General features: G+C 43.1%; 1 protein-coding gene across 3 annotated transcripts in view; it reads right to left on the reverse strand.

Annotated features, from left to right (window-relative positions):
- Positions 1–23,560, reverse strand: part of FRMPD1 (FERM and PDZ domain containing 1) — a 117,730-nt gene that overhangs the window by 40,701 nt on the left and 53,469 nt on the right. For 2 of the 3 annotated variants that reach the window (XM_069962187.1, XM_069962184.1), the window contains exons 2-3: positions 3,547–3,651; positions 562–722 (exon numbers count right to left, since the gene is read on the reverse strand). In XM_069962187.1, the coding sequence (XP_069818288.1) occupies positions 562–722; positions 3,547–3,647 (262 nt within the window). In that variant the 5' untranslated portion in view covers positions 3,648–3,651. Of the gene's footprint in view, positions 1–561; positions 723–3,546; positions 3,652–11,359; positions 11,414–23,560 lie in introns of those variants that run through there. The other variant, XM_069962186.1, reaches the window with a different exon arrangement.

The raw sequence follows: 23,560 nt of genomic DNA on the forward strand, positions 1-23,560 counted from the left end.
AATACTCATTTATTACACTGATAAGTGCTCAGTATAATCACTACAGTACAGTACAGAACAGCACTATATACTGTACAGGACATTAAATATAAGAAATGTTCATCAGAACCAGCAATTACAGTACAGTAGTCACCAACTCCTCACTCATCCTTTACTGTATAGCGTCCCCCCCATCCAAGCACTGTAATGTATGGGAGATGGTGGTGCACTGCCTGTACTACTACTGCACTGTATATGCACTCCAGCAGTCTTATACAGCACTGTACTGTATGTGAAGCCTCACCACTGCTTAACTCGCCAGGTACAACCCACCATCCACGCTCGCAAAAACAGTGGAAAAACGATCGAAAACCGAGCAAAGTTCGCATTCCAAACACTACTTTTGGGTAAATTTTCGTTCAAATACCAAGCAGTTCGAGTTCCAAGGCATTCGAAAACCGAGGTATTACTGTATATCCCAGATAATGCATAACACACATATGCTATACAAATGATTATACTGATTTATGATCTCCATATCTTCATTACATGCTTTTTAGCAAAAGTTAAAAGTCCACCTACCTGCAGCAACAGCTGTAATAGTAAGAGGGGTGTTGTGAGATATTTCAAATCCATAGCTGTCCTGGTGCAAATCTTTTTTTATATCTAATGTGATCTTCAAAGAACATGCATATTGGTTTGGACCAATGGATGGACTTTCATCACCAACTGAGGTTCTTTCACTTTTAAAAACAAGATTTAAAAAATGATAGGAAACTTATATGAATAACAGCACAGTAAGACATGCCAGCTCAGTGCTAAAGTAGACACCTGCCATTGTATTCTCTGCTACTCAATAACCGTTTCAGTTTAGTCAGTCAGTTCACATACATAATTGCTATGTTTTTATTTTTGTTTTTTTTTACTAAATCCCATTTGTCAACTGAATAGGGACCTATTGTTATTATAGTACAATATATAGTACCTTTGTTATGTGATATCCCAAGCCAAGTGAACACCTTGAACGCTTTGTCATGTTCCTCAAACCATTGCAAACCATCCTGCTGAAAAAGCCACCGCCATTATGGAATGCCATTGCAGTTAAGAGGTTTACTTGGTCTTCAACAATATTTAGGCAGTGGTACCTTATATATCCCGGCCCCATGATCGGAACCATACATTTTATTTACTTTTTCAGCAGTTTTAAAGAAGATGTGGGTGGTGGTGTAAATATAATACACAAGGTGTACTAGGTTCCCTGCAGCTGCTGCACCATCTCTTCTGATTCTCTACTTGTCCTGTGACATAGCCAATCACTGAATAAGGTAGGACCTCACAAGCACTGTCTAGATGGAGGATTTCCTGTGAGGTTGGCACATTACAGGAGGAAGGAAGAAGCTGTTACTAAGGGGATTGTGAGGGCGGCTGCAGGGGGACTAAGGTAGGGGAAATCTATAGTTATGTTATTGTATGCACAATTGTTTTACAATATGACATGTGGGTGAACCTAGTGTGGATTCTGTCCTAGACAATTCTCAAACAATTCTGAGACTCTGCAACATTTTGAGCAGCAGGGGTCTGGGTGATGATATCCAGCCCATAGGCCATCAATCAATTTTGTGTGGAAAATCTATTTAACCAAATTAGTCCTTCCAATCACAGAGAGGGGGAGCTTGTACTATAAGGTTACCTTTTGTAAGAAGTTTTTACATTCTTAGGCCATGTTCACATGGTGTAAGACGCCGTCAGTTCTGTGACCCGGCCGGGTCACAGAATGGCTGGTGTCAGAGAAGATCATCCCGTTACTGCAGTACCAGCCAGATGATCTTCATTTCTGATAAATTGGGATGCAGGCACATTCCCAATTCGCCGATGCACACAATGGAGCGTGTGGCCAGAGCCGCAAGCTCCATTGTGTGAACTGACAGTTTCCCTGCGGTCACTATTCAGTGAACAGTGTCCACAGAAAACTGACATGTTAGTCTTTCAAGCGGCAGGATGGAATCCCAGCCGGAGCGTATACTATGTGTATACACTCCGGCAGGGATCTCATTCAATCAAATGCAATGTATGTTTTGCATAAATCATGCCTGTTGCAAATTTCAACAACGACTGTGATTTATGTAAAACATATGTTGTGTGAACATGGCCTTACATGGGTAGGTATGGCCTTAAAAACATAAAATCTAGCTTTGGTCAAAGAGTCATTGATGATTCCTAGGCTTAAAAAGTGTGCTGGTTGCTGGTAAAAATATCATAGAAAGAAGCCTGCCATTAGGTTTATCTCTGCTGTGAGAAATAACACACATCCCAATGTAGAGCAAGCAATCTTTAACCCCTTAAGGTCAAAGCCAATTTTCATTTTTGCACTTTTGCTTTTTCTTCTTTATGTTTAAAAGGCCATAGCAGTTGCATTTTTCACCTAGATACCCATATAAGCTCTTATTTTTTGTGAAACCAATTGTACTTTGCAATGACAGGCATTATTTTTCCATAGCATACTGTATGCTGCAAAACCGGAAAAAAATCATTTGCGCTGTCAAATTGAAAAAAAAAGGAATTTGTTTTGATTTCGGGGAGTTTCGCATTTACGCTGTTCGCTCTATGGTAAAACAGACATGTCATCTATGTTCCTCACATCAGTACGATTACAACGATATGTAACATGTATAACTTTTATTTTATCTGATGGCTTTAAAAAAATTCAAACCATTGTTAACAAATATATGTTCCCTAAAATCGCTCTATTACCATGGTTATTACACTTTTTTTCTTTGGTCTATGGGGCTGTCTGATGTGTCATTTTTTGCGCCATGATGTGTACTTCCTATCGGTACCTTGTTTGCACTTATGCGACTTTTTGATCGCTTTTTATTACATTTTTTCTGAATTTGATGCGACCAAAAATGCGCAATTTTGCACTTTGAAATTTTTTGCATTTACCGTGCAAGATCAGGAATGTGATAATTTATTAGTTCGGGCGATTATGCACGCGCCGATACCAAACATGTTTGTTTATTTATTTATATTTATAAAATGGGAAAAGGGGGGTGATTTGGGGGGGGGGTTATTAATAGAAACACTTTTTTACTTTTGTTTTACATTAACTGGAAGTCCCCCTGGGGGACTTGTATATACACAGCACTGATCTCACATAGAGATCAATGCTGTGCATATACACAGCAAAGATCCATTAGATCGGTGATAGATTGCTTTAGCCTGCTGCAGGCCACAGCAATCTATTGCCGAGCTGGGATCAGCGTCATTGCGGGCAGAAGTATGGATCTCCCCCCACGATCGCATCGCAGGGGGGAGATCTGTCCCACTAGACACCAGTGACGTGAGTAATAAAGCATTTCAATGCAGCTGTCAGGTTTGACAGCTGTATTGAAATGCTTAATTAGCCGGCGCGGCAACGGGACCCGTGCCGGCTAATAGAGACACTTCCCGGCTACAGATCTTCCCCCGCGTCACCATGACGTACCAGGTACGTCATGGGGCGCTAAGGGGTTAAAGCAAGTTAGCAAATGAGTGGAAAAAAAAATAAAAAGATAATGCAAATCTTACCGGGAGGAACTGTCTCGTGATCGTCGAAGCCATCTCACTACCATCTGTTCTATTCTACGTCCTTTGCGTGTCTGGAATAGATGAGGTTCTGGGTCCTCCATTTACCTGAGCAGAGTTCAACAAAATGAATAAGTAAGCAAAAGTATACTGACCGTTTTGATTGACAAGTAAAAAGAAAGTAAGTAAGAAGTAGGAGTCCCATTTAAGCTTGTGCTGGAACAGTTTAGTTTTCAAATATTTGAAACAGACATTTCAAAGCCAAAAGGTTCATTATAAAATCTCTCTTCAAACCTGTGGAAACACCATGGAGTTGTCTCGTGTGTTAGTAAAGTGCATCTGTGCATCATTTTTCAATACATCAATTTTGAATTCAGCACCAAAATATGTTTTTGAGCATCCACTCTCCCTGCCACCCACTGTGTATAATTGTTTCCTCTGAACGAGGCCCAACACCATAGTATTGAATGGTGCTGGGTCTAGTGCTGGAGATGGGAGCTATGGAAGTGGAGCATCTATCTGGAAGTGGAGCAGATAGATAATTTCTTAGCAGGGTATTATGAAACATACAATTCACTAAAGTTGTCAAACTGTTTATCAAACTAAGAGAATGGAAGTTCCCTTATGAGCAGTAAGGGCAAGCATCAAGCCCACTAATTTTGGAACGATGGAAAATTAGTGTACGGAACACATGGCTGCCTAATGGGGGTCTTATCTACTAGGAGCCCAACTTGCTTACCTAATGAGAAGCCATGCTAACTGGGAATACTTGCCTACCTACCTACTTAGGGGGCCTGCCTACCTAATGTAGGAAACCTGTCAACCAAAGAGAGGACTTTTCTGTTTACTAAGAGGGCTACCTACCTACTGGGGGGAATTTACTTACCTCTACCTAACTCACCTACCCACTCACTGTTACCAAGTGGGGAACAAATGAGGTGGAAAATATATTTTTAATTGGACTATATATGTGACGTTTGTATAGCTGGGGAATATGCTACAAAAGTGAAGGTCCTAGAATGTCTGGCAGATTGGCTGGCAGACAGACAGCCATGGCTGGGAGGAGTCTTTATGGCAGTTTGGACCATATATAGAAAAAAACATAAGTAAATGACTAAAATAAGAGAAGGAATCCTGTCAGTCACTGGATGTAACTGCACTGTAATCACCTATTTGGTCTTCAGAGCCAGTAAACAGCTGGTATTTGGCACTACATGGTCACTGTAATATTGACCTGTGAAGAATGGTTTTCATTCAACAACAGTATAGTAGTATCATTCAGTAACCTATAATATATTGTTTTTTTTTGGTTGTTTGTTTTTTTAAACTGTTTAAAAAAAAAATCTGGGGCAAGTGGAAGTGCAAGGGAACTAGCAACACACCAGGAACCATGGTGCAAATTCAATATAGTCCTGAAAAAAATGCAGCACTCATAGTTGAAGTTCAAAAAAATCTGTGATTTATTCTCACATGTGTAGAAACAGCTGTATCTACACATGGAAGAATAAATCATAGATTTTTTTTTAACTACAACTACCTGTGAGTGGTGTGTTTTTTTGAGGAATATCTATATATTGCTTATATAGCTATATCAAACACACAACATAATAAGCAGCGCTGTTACTACAGTATGTAGTTACAGTAAGAGGCGCTGTTACTGTAAATGCCAAAAAGGTCAACAGAAAAAAAGGGGAAATTTTGGCAGCAAATCTATGACTCTGTTCACACTGCAGGTTGCACGCTTCTTGTGGCTTAAGTACAGACAAAAAACATGAGGTGCAACAGCAACCCACAGGTGCAAGGGCCTACCGTATATACTCCTCCCAGCGTACACACGGTAAACACCTGCTCTGTAGATATTAAAAATTAAAATATTAAAACATTTTATTTTTAGAAAAGTGAGGATCTTAGCAAACTATTTGATCAAACAGAGTGTACCATGTCGCCACGTTAAGGCGTCCTCAGAGACACAGTTCCTACAGGTGATTACCGTGTGTACGCTGGGAGGAGTATATACGGTAGGCCCTTGCACCTGTGGGTTGCTGTTGCACCTTTTGTTTTTTGTCTGTACTTAAGCCACAAGCAGCGTGCAACCTGTGAACAGTGTGAACAGAGTCATAGATGTGCTGCCAAAATTTCCCCTTTTTTCTGTTGAATGTGGGGGGTGTGGTTACCTCCTGTTGGCCTGCACTCCACCCATGTCCCAAGGCTGCTATAAAAAAGAGATCATTTGGCTCCTGTCTGCCCAGTTGTATTCAGTTGTATTCAGCCCAGGAGAGGCCATTGCTAGTGTGAAAATGCTAGAGTAGGGACCATGTCTCCAGGACGCCTTAACGTTGTGACACGGTACACTCTGTTTGATCAAATTGTTTGCTAAGATCCTCACTTTTCTAAAAAAAAAAATTGAATATTTTAATTTTTAATATCTACAGAGCAGCTGTTTACCATGCATATATGGTAGGCCCTTGCAACTGTGGGTTGCTGTTGCACCTTTTGTTTTTTGCCAAAAAGGTCAGTTTGCTTATACATACTTGAATATGCATAAGTAGGCGAGAACATAGAAGATAGCAGGTAGGCCAATAGGAGCACCTGGGGGGGGGGGATTCCCCCAGTGCACCAAAGGAGCTAATTTACATATTTCTTGAGTAAATAATTTCTCGAAAATGGAGGTAGGGGGCTACATGCATGCACAAACCTGCTGATAGTTTCCTTTAAGGTTTTAAAAAAAGTTTTACTTCTGTAAAATAAAATTGTTGCTCATTTGCATAACACAGACAGGCAATCTATTAACCAGTGGCCTTTGGCAGAAGACTAAAGGCATGTAGCCATGGCAGCCTGGGAGCTTTGTTAGCAGCCATGACAACCCTGACATCTCACAATTATGTTTGCAGGCTGCTGATGGGTGAACGAGGGATCTAAGGTCAGTCAGTTTTCAGAGTGATCACATAGGCAAAGGGATTTCAAAGTGATCACATAGGCACAGCTTTTATGCTCATGATATGAATGTTACACATGCATGGCATTCTGCAGTAAACAAAAACAATGTACAAATACATGTTAGGGGTTAATCTATTGCCTTTTTTAGACAGTAATAAGTGCCACCAGGAAGGCTGTAACAATTGTCATTACACAGCATTGTCTAAATGTCCCAGACAGAGGGAGTCTCCAGTCTGCAAACAGTTTAATGCTCAAGGCTTAGATTTTGCATGGAACACCACATTGTCTTTAATTATAGCTCTGCCTCTCTCTGCATTATATAGTAACATTAGATCTAAGCAATTGCGGTTTAATTAATGTCGGAAGATAATGAATTCGTGTGTTTTGTAGATGTTCTGATGTGTTTTGACTGGGCTGAAGGCTGTCTGTCTTGGTTTTGTGTGGAAAAACAAATCCATAACCCTGTTATCAAAATGATATGAACTCCTAAATGGTGGGCTAGAGGGCTGTTCTTAACAAGCATGTAGTTCTAAACAAATTCTGTACATCATATGAAAAAGACAAATGCTGCTATTCCATCCACAACAAGATCAAACACTAAAAAGGTATACTTTATAAAATTCAGGTGTGGTTACATCAGCAGAGGACCATGTGCTGTATGTAGTGTAATAGATTCAATAAAGAAAGTCCCTGTTCACATGACATTTAGCATATACACCTGGAAAGCTGCTAGGCATATCCATAGGGCCTCATTTACTTGATGGACACAAAAAGGGCGTCCTTTCGGCCTACTGCAGAAATAAAGGTATGGTATAATGTAGTAGATGCCAAACAAACTATTTGTTCTGAAAAGTTTTTCTTTTGCCTTGTGTGGTGACTATGGCTTGTGCAGATACTAATTAGATGGGAGCGGGGTCTTTCTGATACCCATCAGGGAAGCAGCAGACATCAGCACAGAACCAGCACCAGAATCTACTGCTCCTGTAGAGAGGGGAAGGGAATTATATGGGTGGTGTATATCTCTATGAAACTATACAGTGGGATTCTGTGCAGCTTTTTGTAAGTAGAACACAAAGGCTAACAAAAATTATGTGAACAGGGCTATAATTGTCTAAGCTTTAGTGGCACATCTTTTTTTTCAGCTGTCGCCATACTGAATCTTGTGGTGGGACTGATAGGGATATTAGGCGGCATGTGTCTGTCCAGATGCTGAAAACTGGCACACTGTTTTAAGAAGCTTGATATAATATCTGCATTGATCCTATGTGCCTGACCTTCATTACCGACCATTACCATGAGTGTGAAAGCACCACCAAAATTCAAAAGTAATCAAAACATCAGCCAGAAAGCATAGGTACTGAGGGGTGGTCTGTGGGCCCCACCTAAAGAACCACTCCTTTATTGAGTGTGTCTTGCTAATTGCCACTGTGAATCAGTGTTGCTTCCCAAGTTACCGCTTAAACAAAAAGCTCAGTGTCACACTGAATTATAATGGTATGTACTATGTAATATACAAAAGACGTTAATGTTTTTTTTCTGCTTTTAAAATTTATTGCATATTTTGTACGAAAACCCTGCAGCTATAAATCAGCTGGTAGTCCATAGAGTAATATCTATGCTTTCATATCCACATTTATACCCTTTATACACACATTGCATTTTATTTTTGGCATCTTTCAGCTCAGGGATAGTTTTCCACGCTTTGGTAATGACAAATTCAGGCTGTAAAATGTCATAAAAAAGTATTGCTAAAAGATAGTAATAAGATCAAGATACCGGATAAAGTAAAAAGAAGTATAGTACATGCTCCATCATGGCTGCAGCTTACAGCTTTGTGTCCTGATGAGGCTCATAGGTGATGGAGATCCATAAGAAGTAAAATCCACGGCACTCAAAATAATGCAGAAGTGATAGTTTATTTTACAGTGATACAGAAAGGTTGTATACTCCGACCAGTATGAAATATATAGTAGAAATAGTAGAGATCGTGACTATAAAGCGAGCTTTCGGCCCATCCCGGGCCTTCCTCAGGCTAGTAGATCTCACTTGTAGTGCATGGGTCTAGGATCTCGGTGGAGTGGATCCTAGACCCATGCACTACAAGTGAGATCTACTAGCCTGAGGAAGGCCCGGGATGGGCCGAAAGCTCGCTTTATAGTCACGATCTCTACTATTTCTACTATATATTTCATACTGGTCGGAGTATACAACCTTTCTGTATCACTGTAAAATAAACTATCACTTCTGCATTATTTTGAGTGCCGTGGATTTTACTTCTTATGGATGTACATGGTTGAAGAACCATAACCCACTGAGCACCAACCTAGAAACTAGAGGTGTGCAACACTGATTTACCCTACATAGGTGATGGAGATACATGGCAGAGTATAGAGAAGTACAGTACAGGCTCCATCATGGTTGCAGCTTACAGCTCTGTGTCCTGGGGAGCCTCAAAGGTGATGGAGCATCATGTGACCTGTGAACTACTGAGCTAGAGAAGAGCAAATCAGGAGAATCTAGTTCACTCAGTGAGCTCCTGAACTAAATGAGCCAGGAGAACGATTTAAGAGATTTTAGTTCAATCACGTGTACCGCAGTGACACATATGGTAGTTACATGTACTGACTCATGGTGAATTTATGAGAGAGCTCATCAGTGACCTACTGAACTATACGCCAGGAGAACCAATCAGGAGAGTCTAGTTCAATCACACGTACATGACTGTGCTCAGCAGTGACACATCGGGTGGTTAGAGGTATTGACTATGGTGAATGTGTGAGGGAACAGAAAAGAAGTAAAGTAGCATACACAGCACAAAGTGAGGATACAGGAATGGACAAGACTGGAGCTCTGGATTAACATGATGGCTACACTACAGGTGAGCTGGATGAACATTCTCTCTTACACACACACACAAACTCTCACACACGAGATGTGTATATGCAGTGTAGTTGCATAGTTTTTATTTTCTTAATAGGTATTTTCTAGGGAGTGCTGCGTTTTATCACTTTAATTTTCCAGCACGTGGAACTAAAAAGCAAATGGCAGTGTGACAGTGATAAAGCTGGAACTGCTGGGCTGGACTTTCTCGCTGCAGTCTGGCCATTTTGAACTAATCTTTTCCTGGAAAGTTAACCAAATCATTTAGGTTACTTTGAGGTTTAGTTCATTTTCCGCTAAGTATTCACAAACTACACATCGCAAGTACAGACCACCTTTCTACTGGCCTAAGAAAACACAACCTGTAAGAGCAAGCCTACTATGGCACACACACTCAATTAGATACTGCAGGCAGATGCATACAAGCCACTCATGAGGCACATAAAAACATACAGTACATGCAGCCTCATATATAAAAACTGTTTTTATAGGTAGGTATACACAAAGAGACATAAATATACAATATGCAACCCAGGAAATTTACAAATTTCAACAGGTAGGCCTAATGAACATCATCCACATTGTTACTGTAATGGAATAGTGGCAAATAGTAACTTGGGCTGTTAAGTGTAGCCTGACTAAGCTCAATATATGTTTAAGAAGTTGAAATGGGTCTGTATTGTATATATGTCCAAGAAATAGGTTGATACTAGCAATAATTTAGTTGGTATGAACTATATTTGATTATGGTTTTGTAATTTATTCTCCACAACTTTATAGTTGAAGTTGATGGACATATGTGTTTTTCTTTAGAAGTTAAACAGTTTATGGTAATCATGGTGATGACAATGGCCCCAGTCCTGTGAGAGCCCTTGTTAGGCCGCTATTACAAATGGCACTGCCGTTCTTAAGCCAAAGCCAGAGATAGATCCAGCAGGAAATCGGAGGTATTAGTTCTTCCTTTATAGTTGCCATTTCTTTTTAATACAATGTAAGTTTTGGTTCAAAAACTGCAGTGGCAGTTTTAAAAAAAAAGCAAAAAAAACCCTGTGATGACAGCCCTAGGGACTGACATCTGGAAGTGCTGCTATATTGTCATCTTTGAGTCACAACAAACTGGACAGGTAATGTATGACACAAGGGCTGCAAGGACATCGGTAACAATGTCCCTGCAGCCCTCGCTAACGATTGTCGGGCCGTGGACTAGGCCCAGTAAACGAGCACCGATCTAGCAGATTGGCACTCATTTACATCGTTTATCGGGCCCTGCTCAGCCCGTGGAATAGGAACCAATGGCTTTAAAGGGGTACTTCAGCTAAAAACTTTTTCCCAGTAATTGAAACACATTACAAAGTTATATAACTCTGTATTATGCTTCAATCACCTATCTGCCCCCCATCCCTATCTTTTCCCCCTTCAACCCCTCACCAGGAAGTGAAGTAAACTCATTGTTACCTAATGACTGTTGACCGCAGGCTGTTCTGTGGAAGCCATTTTGTGACAATGACATTATCAAGAGGGAGGTGGGTCTAAGCCCCGTTAGGCCAGCCTTCCTTTGTCAGATGACTGCGGTTGCTCAGCTCTAATTGGCTGAGCAAGATATAAGCCCTCCAACAGTTTTACAGAGTCAGTTAGACATCACAGGAGACAAAGTGCATCATGGGAAAGCCCAAATCAGGAAGTCAAGAAAAAATGAAGACACCAATGCGATTTTCCGGGACCTGTAAACAGCAGGAAATTCAAACGGAGACAGACTCAGGAGGCATAGTAAGTGGGAAAACTATATGATTTATTTATTTTTTTTAAATCAGCGCCGGAGTTGTCCTTTAACCCCTTCATGACACAGGGCATACATTTATGCCCCCCCAGCCTGTGCCTTGGCGCACCGCAGCCTTTAAGTGTAAGTGACAGAAGCATCTCCGGTCACTTACTGATTGGGACCCCCACAGCGTGTCTGCGGGGTCTAGATCACTTGGCCTGACTGCCGGAGGTCTCTTACCTTCCTCCGTGCAGTCAGGTCTTCAATCTTCTGATAGAGTCTGCCACAGGCTCTATCAGAAGATCACAGATAACACTGATCCCTGCTATGCTATGGCATAGCAGGGATCAGTGCATGTAATGTAAGGTAATACATGAATGTGAAAGTCCCCTAAGGGGACTAAAAATGTGTAAAGATAGATAAATAAAAGTTTTTAAAAATGCCCCAAAGCTCCTCCCCCAATAAAAGTCTAACTCACCCCCCTCTTCCCATTTTATACATAACACTTAAAAATAATAAAGTTAATTAACATATAATATACCATAGCGTGCATAATCCTCTGATCTATTAAAATAAAACAATATTTTTCCCACACAGTTAACGGTGTGAACAAAAAGCGTTATAAAAATGCAGAGATTGCTTTTTTAAATAACATTTTATGTATAAAAAAAATTAAAAAGCGATAAATACGTCTCATCTAGAAAAAAAAATGTTGCTAATTAAAACTAGTGATCATGGCGCAAAAAATGATGCCCCATATGACCCCGTAGGTAAAAGCGCTATAAGTGTCACAATAGGGCTATTTTAAATACACCTATTTGCAAAAAAAGTTTTACTGTTATTAAAAATAGTAAAATGTTAGAAAACCTAGTAAACATGCCTATCACTGTGTTAAGAATAAAGGAAAAATGCCAGTTTTACCGTAAAATGCATTATGTAAACATGGAACACCCCTCCAAAATTTGCGGAATCACATTTTTTATAATTTCTTTTAAATAAAAGAGTTATGGGTCTTAGAAGGCGAGGAGGAAAAAACGAAAACGAAAAAGTGACAATTGGCCCGGTCCTTAAGACCATTTTAGGCTCGGTCCTTAAGGGGTTAAGGACCAAGGCCATTTTTCAAAAAAATAAATAAAGAAATCCAAACTTAGATTTTTTTTGAAGCATTCAAAATGACCTTTAGGATTTAAAATTTTCCTCTTTCATTTTGGAGATACTCTATTTTAATCCATTTAACATAGTAGGTGTTGACAATGAAAATCAATATTTATTTCCCTGATTCTGCAGTTTGGGGAATATCCACACCATTTTGGCACAATTGAGGACAAATGTGACACTCTGACTGCTTTTTATTTTTATGAAACAAGAACAAAAATAAGTGATTTTGGGGAGGTTTATTATGAATAATTTTTAGAGTGCTTGCCATATCATTTTCTAGTCCAGGTCACTACAGATGCAACAATGCTAAATATTAGCGATGAGCGAACCTCGAGCATACTCGAGTCGATCCGAACCCGAACGTTCGGCATTTGATTAGTGGTGGCTGCTGAACTTGAATAAAGCCCTAAGGCTATGTGGAAAACATGGATATAGTCATTGGCTGTATCCATGTTTTCCAGATAACCTTAGAGCTTTATCCAACTTCAGCAGTCCCCGCTAATCAAATGACGATCGTATGGGTTCGGATGGACTCGAGTATGCTGGAGGTTCGCTCATCTCTACTAAATATATAATACTAGAAAGTGTACCCGGCGCTGCCCGGGTGTAAACTGTCAGTGTGTTAATTAGATTTGTTCCAAGGTCACCCAGGAGGCAAATCTATGCCCTTGTTTTTTTGTTTTTTTTTGTTTAAGGGGAAATCGCCAGGAGCCTTATATACCCCTTTATACACTATATACCCCGAGCGTTCTGCACTGTTTATGAAAATTGTAGCCTATGCACATTAGAAATAAACTAAAAACTTTAAACATCCTAAATACCTAATAGCCAAACTGATATGTAATGTGATCAGACTGTATACAGAGCCTGGTTGTATACAACATTGGCAGTGTTATATACAGCCTGGTTATATACAACATTGGTAGTGTTATATACAGCCTGTTTATATACAACATTGACAGTGTTAGTGGAGGTACTGTACACCTGTAGTATATAGCTGGTGGAGGTCATGTATACCTGTAGTGTATAGTTTGGGGGTCCTGTATACCTGTAGTATAGAGCTGGTGGAGGTCCTGTATACTTGTAGTGTATTGTTTGGGGGTCCCCCCTAGCTGACTGCAGACCATAAGTAAAGTGTGTGTGCAGAAAACCTGCAGCTTAAAATAATAAGTGCATACACAATCCAGCATCATAATAATCTGGCCCTCTTAGGCACTACCTTCCATCCTTGGTAAGAACAACACAGAAGAGGAGGTTTCAAAGTTTCTAAAACTGTATACACTCCCCCCCTGCAGGTAGCCCCCGTACTGTATATACTCCCCCCCCCCGCAGGTAGCCCCAATACTGTATACACCCCCCACCCCTGTGGGTAGCCCCCATACTCTTTACACCCCCCTTGCAGGTAGTCCCTATACTATATACACTCCACCCCTGCAGGTAGCCCCCATACTCTATACACTCCACCCCTTCTTGCAGGTTGCCCCCATAATGTATACACTCCACCCCTGCAGGTAGCCCCATACTGTATACACTCCCCCCCCTTCTTGCAGGTTGTCCCATACCGTATACACTCCACCCCCGCAGGTAGCCCCCATACTGTATACACTTCACCCCCGCAGGTTGCCCCCATACTGTATACACTCCCCCCTGCAGGTAGCCCCCATACTGTATACACTCCCCCCTTGCAGGTAGTCCCCATACTGTATACACTCCCCCCTGCAGGTATCCCCCATGCTGTATACACTGTCCCCTTTGCAGATTGCACCCATGCTGTATACATTCCCCCTTCAGGTAGCCCCCATGCTGTACAAACTCCCCTCTGCATGTAGCTCCCATGCTGTACACATTCCCCCCTGCAGGTATCCCCCATGCTGTATACACTCCCCCCTTCAGGTTTCCCCCATGCTGTATACATTCCCTAACAAAGGGTACAAATACACTGGGCAAATCTGCGGGGGTTCCTGGCAGGTCCCACTCGGCCAATCAGTGTGCTGCCCTGCCGCAGCGCACTGATTGGCTGAGCGGGACATGAAGATGCCGGGAGCCCAGAAGCAAGCCAGAGCGGGGACCAGGTGATGTATATGCTCCAGAGGCTGGGAGGTTAACGGGGCGGGCTGCTGACAAACTCACAGCGGGATGTGAGTCTGCCATTGAGTGCACAGGGCAGGGATCTGCAGCGAGAAATACGCTGCGGATCCACCTAGTGTGTTTGTAGCCTTAGGTTACAAACCCACTTGCCGGATCTGCAGCGAGTCTCCTTGCTGCGTTTTTGCAGCGAGACTCGCTGCAGATCCTGGCCCTATACTTTCGATAGCAGAGAAACTCGCAGCAGGGATGTACATCCCTGCTGCGATTTTGTCTGCAGCCCGCCCCATTAACCCCCCGGCCGCCGGACATTATACATTACCGGGTCCCCGTTCCTGCTTGCTTCGGGGCTTCCGGTGTCTTCACGGCCCGCCCGGCCAATCAGTGCGCTGCGGCGGGGCAGCACACTGATTGGCCGGGCGGAACGTGCCGGGAGCCGCCGAAGCAAGCAGGAGCGGGGACCTGGTAATGTATATCCTGCCCGCCCCCCTGCAGCCCCGATCGCCCCGCAGCCCCCGGCCGCACGATCGCCCCCAGCCCCGCAGCCCCAGGCCGCACGATCGCCTGCAGCCCCCGGCCGCACGATCGCCCGCAGCTCCGCAGCCCCCGGCCGCATGATCGCCCGCAGCCCCCAGCCCCGCAGCCCCTGGCCGCACGATCACCTGCAGCCCCCCAGCCCCCGGCCGCACGATCACCCGCAGCTCCGCAGCCCCCGGCCGCATGATCGCCCGCAGCCCCCAGCCCCGCAGCCCCCGGCTGCACGATCGCCCGCTAGGGGCGATCGTGCGGCCGGGGGCTGCGATGCTGGGGGCGATCGTGAGGTCGGGGGCTGCAGGGCTGGGGGCGATCGTGCGGCCGGGGGCTGCGGGCGATGGTGCGGTCGGGGGCTGCGGGGCTGGGGGCGATCGTGCGGCCGGGGGCTGGGGGCGATATACATTACCTGATCCCGGCTCCTGCTTGCTTCAGCGGCTCCCGTCACGTTCCGCCCGGCCAATCAGTGCGCTGCCCCGCCGCAGCGCACTGATTGGCCGGGCGGGCCGTGAAGGCACCGGGAGCCCCGAAGCAAGCAGGAACGGGGACCCGGTAATGTATAATGTCCGGCGGCCAGGGGGTTAATGGGGCGGGCTGCAGACAAAATCGCAGCAGGGATGTACATCCCTGCTGCGAGTTTCTCTGCTATCGAAAGTATAGGGCCAGGATCCGCAGCGAGTCTCGCTGCAAAAACGCAGCAAGGAGACTCGCTGCAGATCCGGCAAGTGGGTTTGTAACCTTACTGTATTTATTTCTGGGGATCTGTTGTGAGGCAGCTGGCCCTAGCAACCAATCAGATTCAAGCTCCCTGTGAAAATGAAAGTAGTAATCCTATTGGTTGCTAAGGCTCCCAACTGACATTTCTCCTGGACAGCTGCAGCTAATTATATATCCTGTGTGCAGTGTGGAGATTCTCCCATTCATTTCTATGGGGCGCTCTTCTCCCTCCCGCTCCCCTCCTGTACATCTGGCGGGGACGGGACCTTCGCTCTAACCTTCCTGGGCGCCCAATGTATCTGTGGGTCAAATTTGGGATCAAACGGTTCAGGCGCTTGAAAGTCTATAGGAGACAGACAGACAGACTTTCATTTTTATGATATAGATATATTTTTGGTATTTCTAGACACAATTTATAATGTTTAAAAGGGGACTCATATGATTTAATTTATTTTAGTTGCGTTTTTTTATTATTTATTTACTTTATTTTCACTTTTCTTTCTGTTCCACTAGGGGACTTGACTGCTGATCACACATAAAATAAACAGCAGTAGAGACCCGCAGAGCCTGGTCAGCTTCTGTAGCCTAGATGCAGGATGCTAATGTAGGACAGAGGGAGTGCAAGTGCAGAATCTTAGTTCCAGTAAAATCCATCAGAAAGCTTGTCTCCACCCTATCCCGCCTTCTCCTAAGTGATCATAATAGCTTAGTTAGGATCAAATCAAACAGTATATAGACAGATAAGTCTGTGTATGCAGCTTTCCATCTTCCCCATCAAACCAAGGCCCCTGGGGGAGGGAACTGTAGTGTATAATATCCTGAAGAAAAATCTATGAATTACTCCTGTTATATTCAGCTGACATGGAAAACCTACATCTGCTGCATTGGCTATACAGATAGTGTGGACCTTTAATATGGCAGCTCTTAGGAATGTTTAAAAAATTATTTTCCTTGAGGAAACTGAATGCCCACCTGTATGAACGCAATGATCAATTGCTCCATACCTGGGTACTGGGAAACTGACAAATACAAGACTTTTGAACTTTTGACTCACAGGTGACACATTCTGTCTATCCTCTCCCTCCCCCTCTTCCCCCCTCTCTTTCTTCCCTCCTTCTTTCCTTCTTTACCAGCTTATAGCCTCCTCTATTACAGGGCTTTCAATTTCCAATGTAAATCCCTCCTTTTTATTATGATAAATATTTCAATAAATAAATAATTTAAAAACCCTCATTATTTATTTTCTAAAGATGTATATCCAATAAAACTAAAGTTAAATACATGAAGCATTCCCTTTAAAGGGAACCTTTCACCCCGTGGCCCCCGGCAGAAACTGACATACAGTGACATAAAGGTCAATATACTTACCACATCGCTCCCGGTCCCGTCCCGGATCCCGTTGTTGACACTGAGAAATCGCCGATTCTTCCTCTCCCGCCCATTATGGTAATGAGCTGAGATGAGTCCAACGTCCATAGGAAACGACGGACGAGTCCAACTTATTCATGAGGTCCTCTTCTCGTCGCCGCCCATCCACGCCTTCTGGAACTTGATTGACGTCTTCAGTCTTCTGATGAATTCCCGCGCAGGCGCCGTTGCGATGGTCTCGTCACCTCTTCTGCGCCTGCGCAGTAAACAGGATACGTGTTCGAGACAATCGGCGCACGCGCAGTAAACAGTGAAGCTGCGGAGCGGCTTTAATTGTAAACTGCACATGCGCTGAAAACGACTGTCACGGCGCCTGCGCGGGATTCGGCGAGAAGAAAGAAGACAAAGAGGAAGAGGACCCGGCGTCAATCAAGTGTCGGAGGCGGGGAGAAGGCTTGACCTTGGACCCGGCGGCGCTCATTACCATAATGGGCGCGAGAAGAAGAATCGTCGATTTCTCCGTGTCAACAACGGGATCCGGGACGGGACCGGGAGCGATGTGGTAAGTATATTGACCTTTATGTCACTGTATGTCAGTTTCTGCCGGGGGCCACGGGGTGAATGGTTCCCTTTAAATGCAGGTAGCTATGACCTTGGATACACCTCTCATCCAGGCAAAGAGTGTCTGCTATTGAAATATGGACAGGTGTCTTTTATACTGAACCTAGTAAATGTAGACTCCTATAATACACTGATTCCAGAAGCAGATGTTCAGTCATTATGCCTGCTCTTGATGAGGTTTTAGTCTGAATGGTATTAACCCTTTTCATTTGTCTTTTTTGTAGATTAAACTGCTGATGATCCTGTGAAGATTGTTAAAAGGCGATTTGGCCATCTTGTTTACTGATACACTATGAAGTAAAACAATCATTCTGAAATTGCAGAAATAATCTGAATTACTGTGGAAGGATTTTTCTCTATTATAATTAAAATAATGTGAAGCCTATTCTCTGGGGCTCAACAAAAGCCTTAAAATAAAGATCAAGAAAAGCAGTTAATAAAACAAATGCATTTTAGTTATTACTCCACCAGAATAGTTTCCATACAGTTCAGGCAAGAGACAATGAATAAGAAGCTGTGTTCAGAAACTTACTGATAACAATTATTTTAAAGGAGAAGTCTGCCAAAAATGTTTATTAAAGTATTGTATTGCCCCCCCCAAAAGTTATATAAATCACCAATATACACTTATTACAGGAAATGCTTATAAAGTGCTTTTTTCCCTGCACTTACTACTGCATCAAGGCTTCACTTCCTGGATAAAATGGTGATGTCACGACCTGACTCCCAGAGATGTGCGGGCTGTGGCTGCTGGAGAGGATGCTGAGCATCCCGCATACTGAGCATCCCGCGGCCATAATCCTCTCCAGCAGCCACAGCCCGCACAGCTCTGGGAGTCGTGCGTTAAATCCGCTGCAATTCTGGTACGTGTGAAGCTATCCTTAATATACATTTTGCACTTGCATTTTGTAACCTGTAGTAAAGGAAAGGTCTGTTGAAAAGTAAAAATCCATGGCTGGTAGGGGATGGTGGTTGGAGCATAATAAAGAAGCCATACTTACCTGTCCCAGTGACGCTGCAGTGCAGCTTCACCAGCTCAATCTCAGCCTCTGGTCTCTAGTTTCTCCCGGCTTTTTGTGTCTTCGTGACCTAGTGGAAAATGCTAACTCAGCCACTCAATGTCCTGCCTCAATTAGTGATTGGCTGTGCGGGCATACCTAAGCCAGGTTGTGATGTTGCAGGAGGCCAGTGGGGGTCCATGAGCAGTGATGCTGCGTTGCAAATGCAGAGGGATGGGTATGAATAACATCTTTATTATGTTCCCACCCCCTGCTGGGCTTAAATTTTTACTTTTCACTGGAGTTCTCCTTTAAAGACCCCCTGAATCTAAAGCCCCTATTCCACGGGTCGTTTAAAGGAGCAATATCGTTCGTATTCGGCCGATATCGGCCGCTACGAACGATATTCGTCCCGTGGAATAGAGTGCAACGATCAGCCGACATCGTTCATGTCGGCTGATCGTTGCAGTCGCTTGTTTTTCAACATGTTGGAAAAATAAGCGACTGATATAGCAGCGATCTGCTGCCGTCGCTCCGTTGAATAGGAGCGTCGGCAGCAGATGCTGCTATATCCTATGGGCTGCCCGGACGATCAGCGATCCTCCGAGCAGCCCCTCCCGCACTCACCCGCTCGCTGCAGCCGCGTTGAATAGCGGCGGCAGCGAGCGGGGAATGAGGAGCAAACGAGCGCCAATAGCGCTTGTTTGCTCCTCCAAACGACTCGTGGAATAGGGGCATAAATCCTAACTAACTAATAAACTATGTCCAATAAAGACATTTAATTATTTTGCTTATTCAAATGAAAATTACTAAAAAGATAACATATCACATATTGCAAATCCCCGTCCTGAAATATTATGTCAGCTGTCAAAAACATAAAGCAAAAACGAGAAAAATTACAAATTCAACAGCTTTTAACTGTAAGGCAGAAATCATATTTTAATTTCTACAGACAAAAATAGCAGCACTTGTGTGCAATACACATGAATATTTAATACCAACTAAGAACAGGATCTGGCAATGTGTGCAGATGTCAACTTGTGGAGATCTTTATGGACTGTGGCTTGAGGAGAATTGTCACTAAAAGTAATAATAAGAACTGTTTGTACCTTGAAGATGTTTTTCCAACATATTGCCCTTGGATGGAGGTATAGGACATTTTCATTTTGTAAAGGACAATAACTTGTATTATTGAACGTTATTATATTTATACCACAATATTTATAAATTACTGGTATAATGTCATTCACGTGATGCTTTCAGCTAAAAATCTGAAACAACCCATACCCTAAAAGGTCCACCAAAGCAAAAGCTGTTCTTATGCCAACTTTTTAAATGGCTTGACTCATCGGGGGCAATATCTTAGATATTGCAGCCACCATGGCAGTTAGTAGTAGGGATGAGCGAACCGAACCGTAACGAACCAGATTCGTTCCGAACTTTACAAAAAGTTTGGTTTATCACCGAACTGAACTTTGAGAAAGTTTGTAAAGAATCTAGTTAAAATAACAACAACAAATAAAATCACAGAATAGACCAGGATACAAGGGATTATTACTCCTATAATCCCTTGTATCCTAGTTTTCTGTGAATATCAAGATATGTGATGTAACCCCTGTTAGGGTGAGACCTTAAATTAGTCTCCTCAGATATACCTGGGTGCTGCCTTATCAAAAATGTAATGTGACAACTGTCTGTGAATATCAACCAAGACACATAAAAGCAACTTCAGTGTTCAGGCTGATCTACTTTATTAAGTGAAAATCTCAGTTTATATCTTTACAATAAAGCTTAAAAAAAATAATAGGAGAACCCCGTTTAGCCGCAACCAAAAAAGTAAAAAAAAAAAAAAACAGTCCAAAAAAATCCCATCACTGTCCCAGAAAAAAAAAAAAAGTCCCATCGCTGTCCCATTACTGCGTAGAAAAATGTTGGCGGCTCATTGGGATTCTTGGTGTCCAAGACCGTGCACCCCAGTGCTGATATCTGGTCCTTTAATTATGGGCAAGGCAGTACATGTCTGTTACTGCCCATTGGGTCAACATCCTCCCAGAAGACCATCAGAAAGTTAGCCCATTCTTGACACTGTCACCTCCCCGGTGCTTTAGGGGGCCAGTTCTGCACAAGTTCTGCCTCCACCACCTTGCAACCATCAGTCGCTTTGACTGCAGTCCTACCTGCCCAGGTGTCTTACCAACGATGTCAGGCCCGGTGCTCTCAGGCTGTCCTCCATTTTGTGAGCCTGGGTGAACGCAGACACAGTGGGCAGGAGCTCCTCTGGACCACCAGGGAGGAGATATATGAATGGCTGATCTCAGGTCAACTAACGGTATGAAGTGTTGTAGCCCAAAAAGGGAGGAACATTGTCTCTGCAGTGCACATGTATGGCACATGTGATAAACCTCATAGTGTACAGGTTTCTTCAAACACTTCCTGCCAATTGTTGATCCCTTTTGAGGACGCGACTCTGTTTGTGAGCAGGCATGACTATGGGATCAACGACATCATCCCACTCGTCCGTGTTCTGGAAAGTGCGCTGAACAACATCATCAGCGAGGATTCCCAGGCCACCACTCCAAGGCTGAACATCCTCCTCCTCCTCCTCTGTCAATTGTCTGTTCTCAACCATAGTGGCCTGGGTACAATCAGGTACTGCCTCCTTCTCCTCCTCCTCAAATAGTCTGTTCTTAACTATACTGGCCTGGGTGCAATCAAGTGGTGCCGCCTCCTCCAATTGTCTCTTTTCAACCATACTGGGCTGGGTGCAATCAAGTGCTGCTGCCTCTTCCTCCTCCGTCAATTGTCTGTTCTCAACCATACTGGGTCCAATACAGTACTATTACTGCTGCTGGTTCCACTGTCAAATGTCTGTTTTCCACCCTACTGGGTCCAAGGAACGTTGTGTCCTATGTCCCGTGTAATCACTTACACCTTGGCTAATTTTTTTTTCACTATTTTTGCACTTTGATTTTTTCTACTTTTTTCATTGTAATAGCAATTGCAACTAAACAAAACTATACCCTATCAGACTCCCAATTATTCACTAAAGTTCGCCGGATCGAACCGAACCGAACTTTTCAAAAGTTCGCTCATCCCTAGTTAGTAGGCAGGTAAGTATTACATGGTGGCCATTCTGATAAATGGTCATCTATGTAATATATGACAAAAAAAGACAAATTTGGTCAGCTCTCCTAAAACACCATTCAGACTAGGCAGGAGCACGTTGCTATGGCTGAAATTGCAAACACACAAAAACACAGAAAAATGCAACAGCTCACCGCAATAGCAAGATACAGACCCACTACAGACACGAAAATAGTTAAAAGCAGCCCTCCCAACTGCTAAAAAAAGTTCCCACAAAAATAATGAGGCTCTTGGTTACTATTTGCAAACAGTTTAAACTACCCCACCACGATAAGGTGGCCTTATATCAGGGCAGACCCTACACTGTACTATGGACTCTCCATGGCATGTAATACGCCTATGCTCTGGGCATGCAAGATCCATCTTATACCTGCAAAAATAATTGCACCACCTGGGTGGGATAGGTGGAGTGCACGACCAAGTAGAGGCAGCCACTCCCGCCATAGTACAGTGTAGGGTCTGCCCCGATATGAGGCCACCTTATTGTGGTGGGGTAGTTTACACTTTTTGCAAATGGTAACCAAGAGCCTCATTATTTTTGTGGGATTTTTTTTTAGCAGTTGGAAGGGCTGCTTTTAACTATTTTCATGTCTGTAGTGGGTCTGTATCTTGCTATTGCGGTGAGCCGTAGCATTTTTCTGTGTTTTTGTGTGTATTTAATATATGAATGGCTGGAGTCTGTCAGAACTGGAGACACTCTTACAGAGCAGCTTTCCATTCTGGACAAGGAACAGGGCTAGCTTTAGACTAAATGTGGCCATGGACAAAGTTGGAAGGTGGGGCCCCAAATGCTAAAATACTGTTTAACAACTTAAGGTCCCCATAAACTTTACATTTTTATCAGCGGTAACCGCTGCTCATGAGTCTGTCAGTATAAGGTGTATGGAGTTCTCAAGACAGTCCTCTCCTCTGACAGATGATATTGGCGCATATAGGGGGTCAGGTGTGATGGAAAATCATCCCCCCACCTCTTTGTTCACAGAGAGATAAGCCACCACCGGATCTGTCCAGCTGTGGCTTACCTCTCCCCACAGAGAACACAGGAATGCTCGGTAGTGCTAAGGGTCCAAATTGTGCCCCCATATAGCAGGTATCCCCCTGTAGGTAATTCCCCTGGTAGTTATCCTCACCCCCAATAGATAGTATCCCCCAATTTATGCATACCTTACATTAAAGACCCCGCTGTATTATGCCAATTTAAAGAGGGGAGAAAAAAGTTAGGAAATAGAAAAAATATAATCAAAATTCAATTTGAAAATTAAATATTGTAAGTTGTGACCCTGGTAAAACTGCTACAGGATAGTGATACAAAGATGTTGCGATAAATAATACAATAATACAACCTTAAGAGGCCCTGGAGAGGCACTAAAATGAGGACACTTTAATTCTTTTAATGAGTATCTATGAGACGGCAAGTATAGCAGCTCTGGCAAACCAGGGTATATTTCAGAAATCAGATTAAAATTGACATTCAGGCTATGTTCTCACACAGTATTTGTGCTAAGTATTTTGCAACCAAAACCAGGAGTGGATAGAAAACACAGAAAGGGTATTTTTACACACTAATGATATTGAGTGGATGGCCGTCATATAATGGCAAAAAAACGTACATTATTTTAAAACAACGGCTATTGTTTTAAAATAACGGTAATTATTTGTCATTAAATGACGACTATCCACTCAATGTCAATAGTGTGAGTACATAGCCTTTCTGTGGTTTTAATCTATTTTTGGTTTTGGTTACAAAATACTGAGCAAAAATACTGAGTAGTCATACTAACTTGAGAAACATGTATAACAAGTCAGTTTTACCCCAGGG

Source organism: Dendropsophus ebraccatus, chromosome 3 (genome assembly GCF_027789765.1).
Source record: "Dendropsophus ebraccatus isolate aDenEbr1 chromosome 3, aDenEbr1.pat, whole genome shotgun sequence".
Taxonomy (NCBI): domain Eukaryota; kingdom Metazoa; phylum Chordata; class Amphibia; order Anura; family Hylidae; genus Dendropsophus; species Dendropsophus ebraccatus.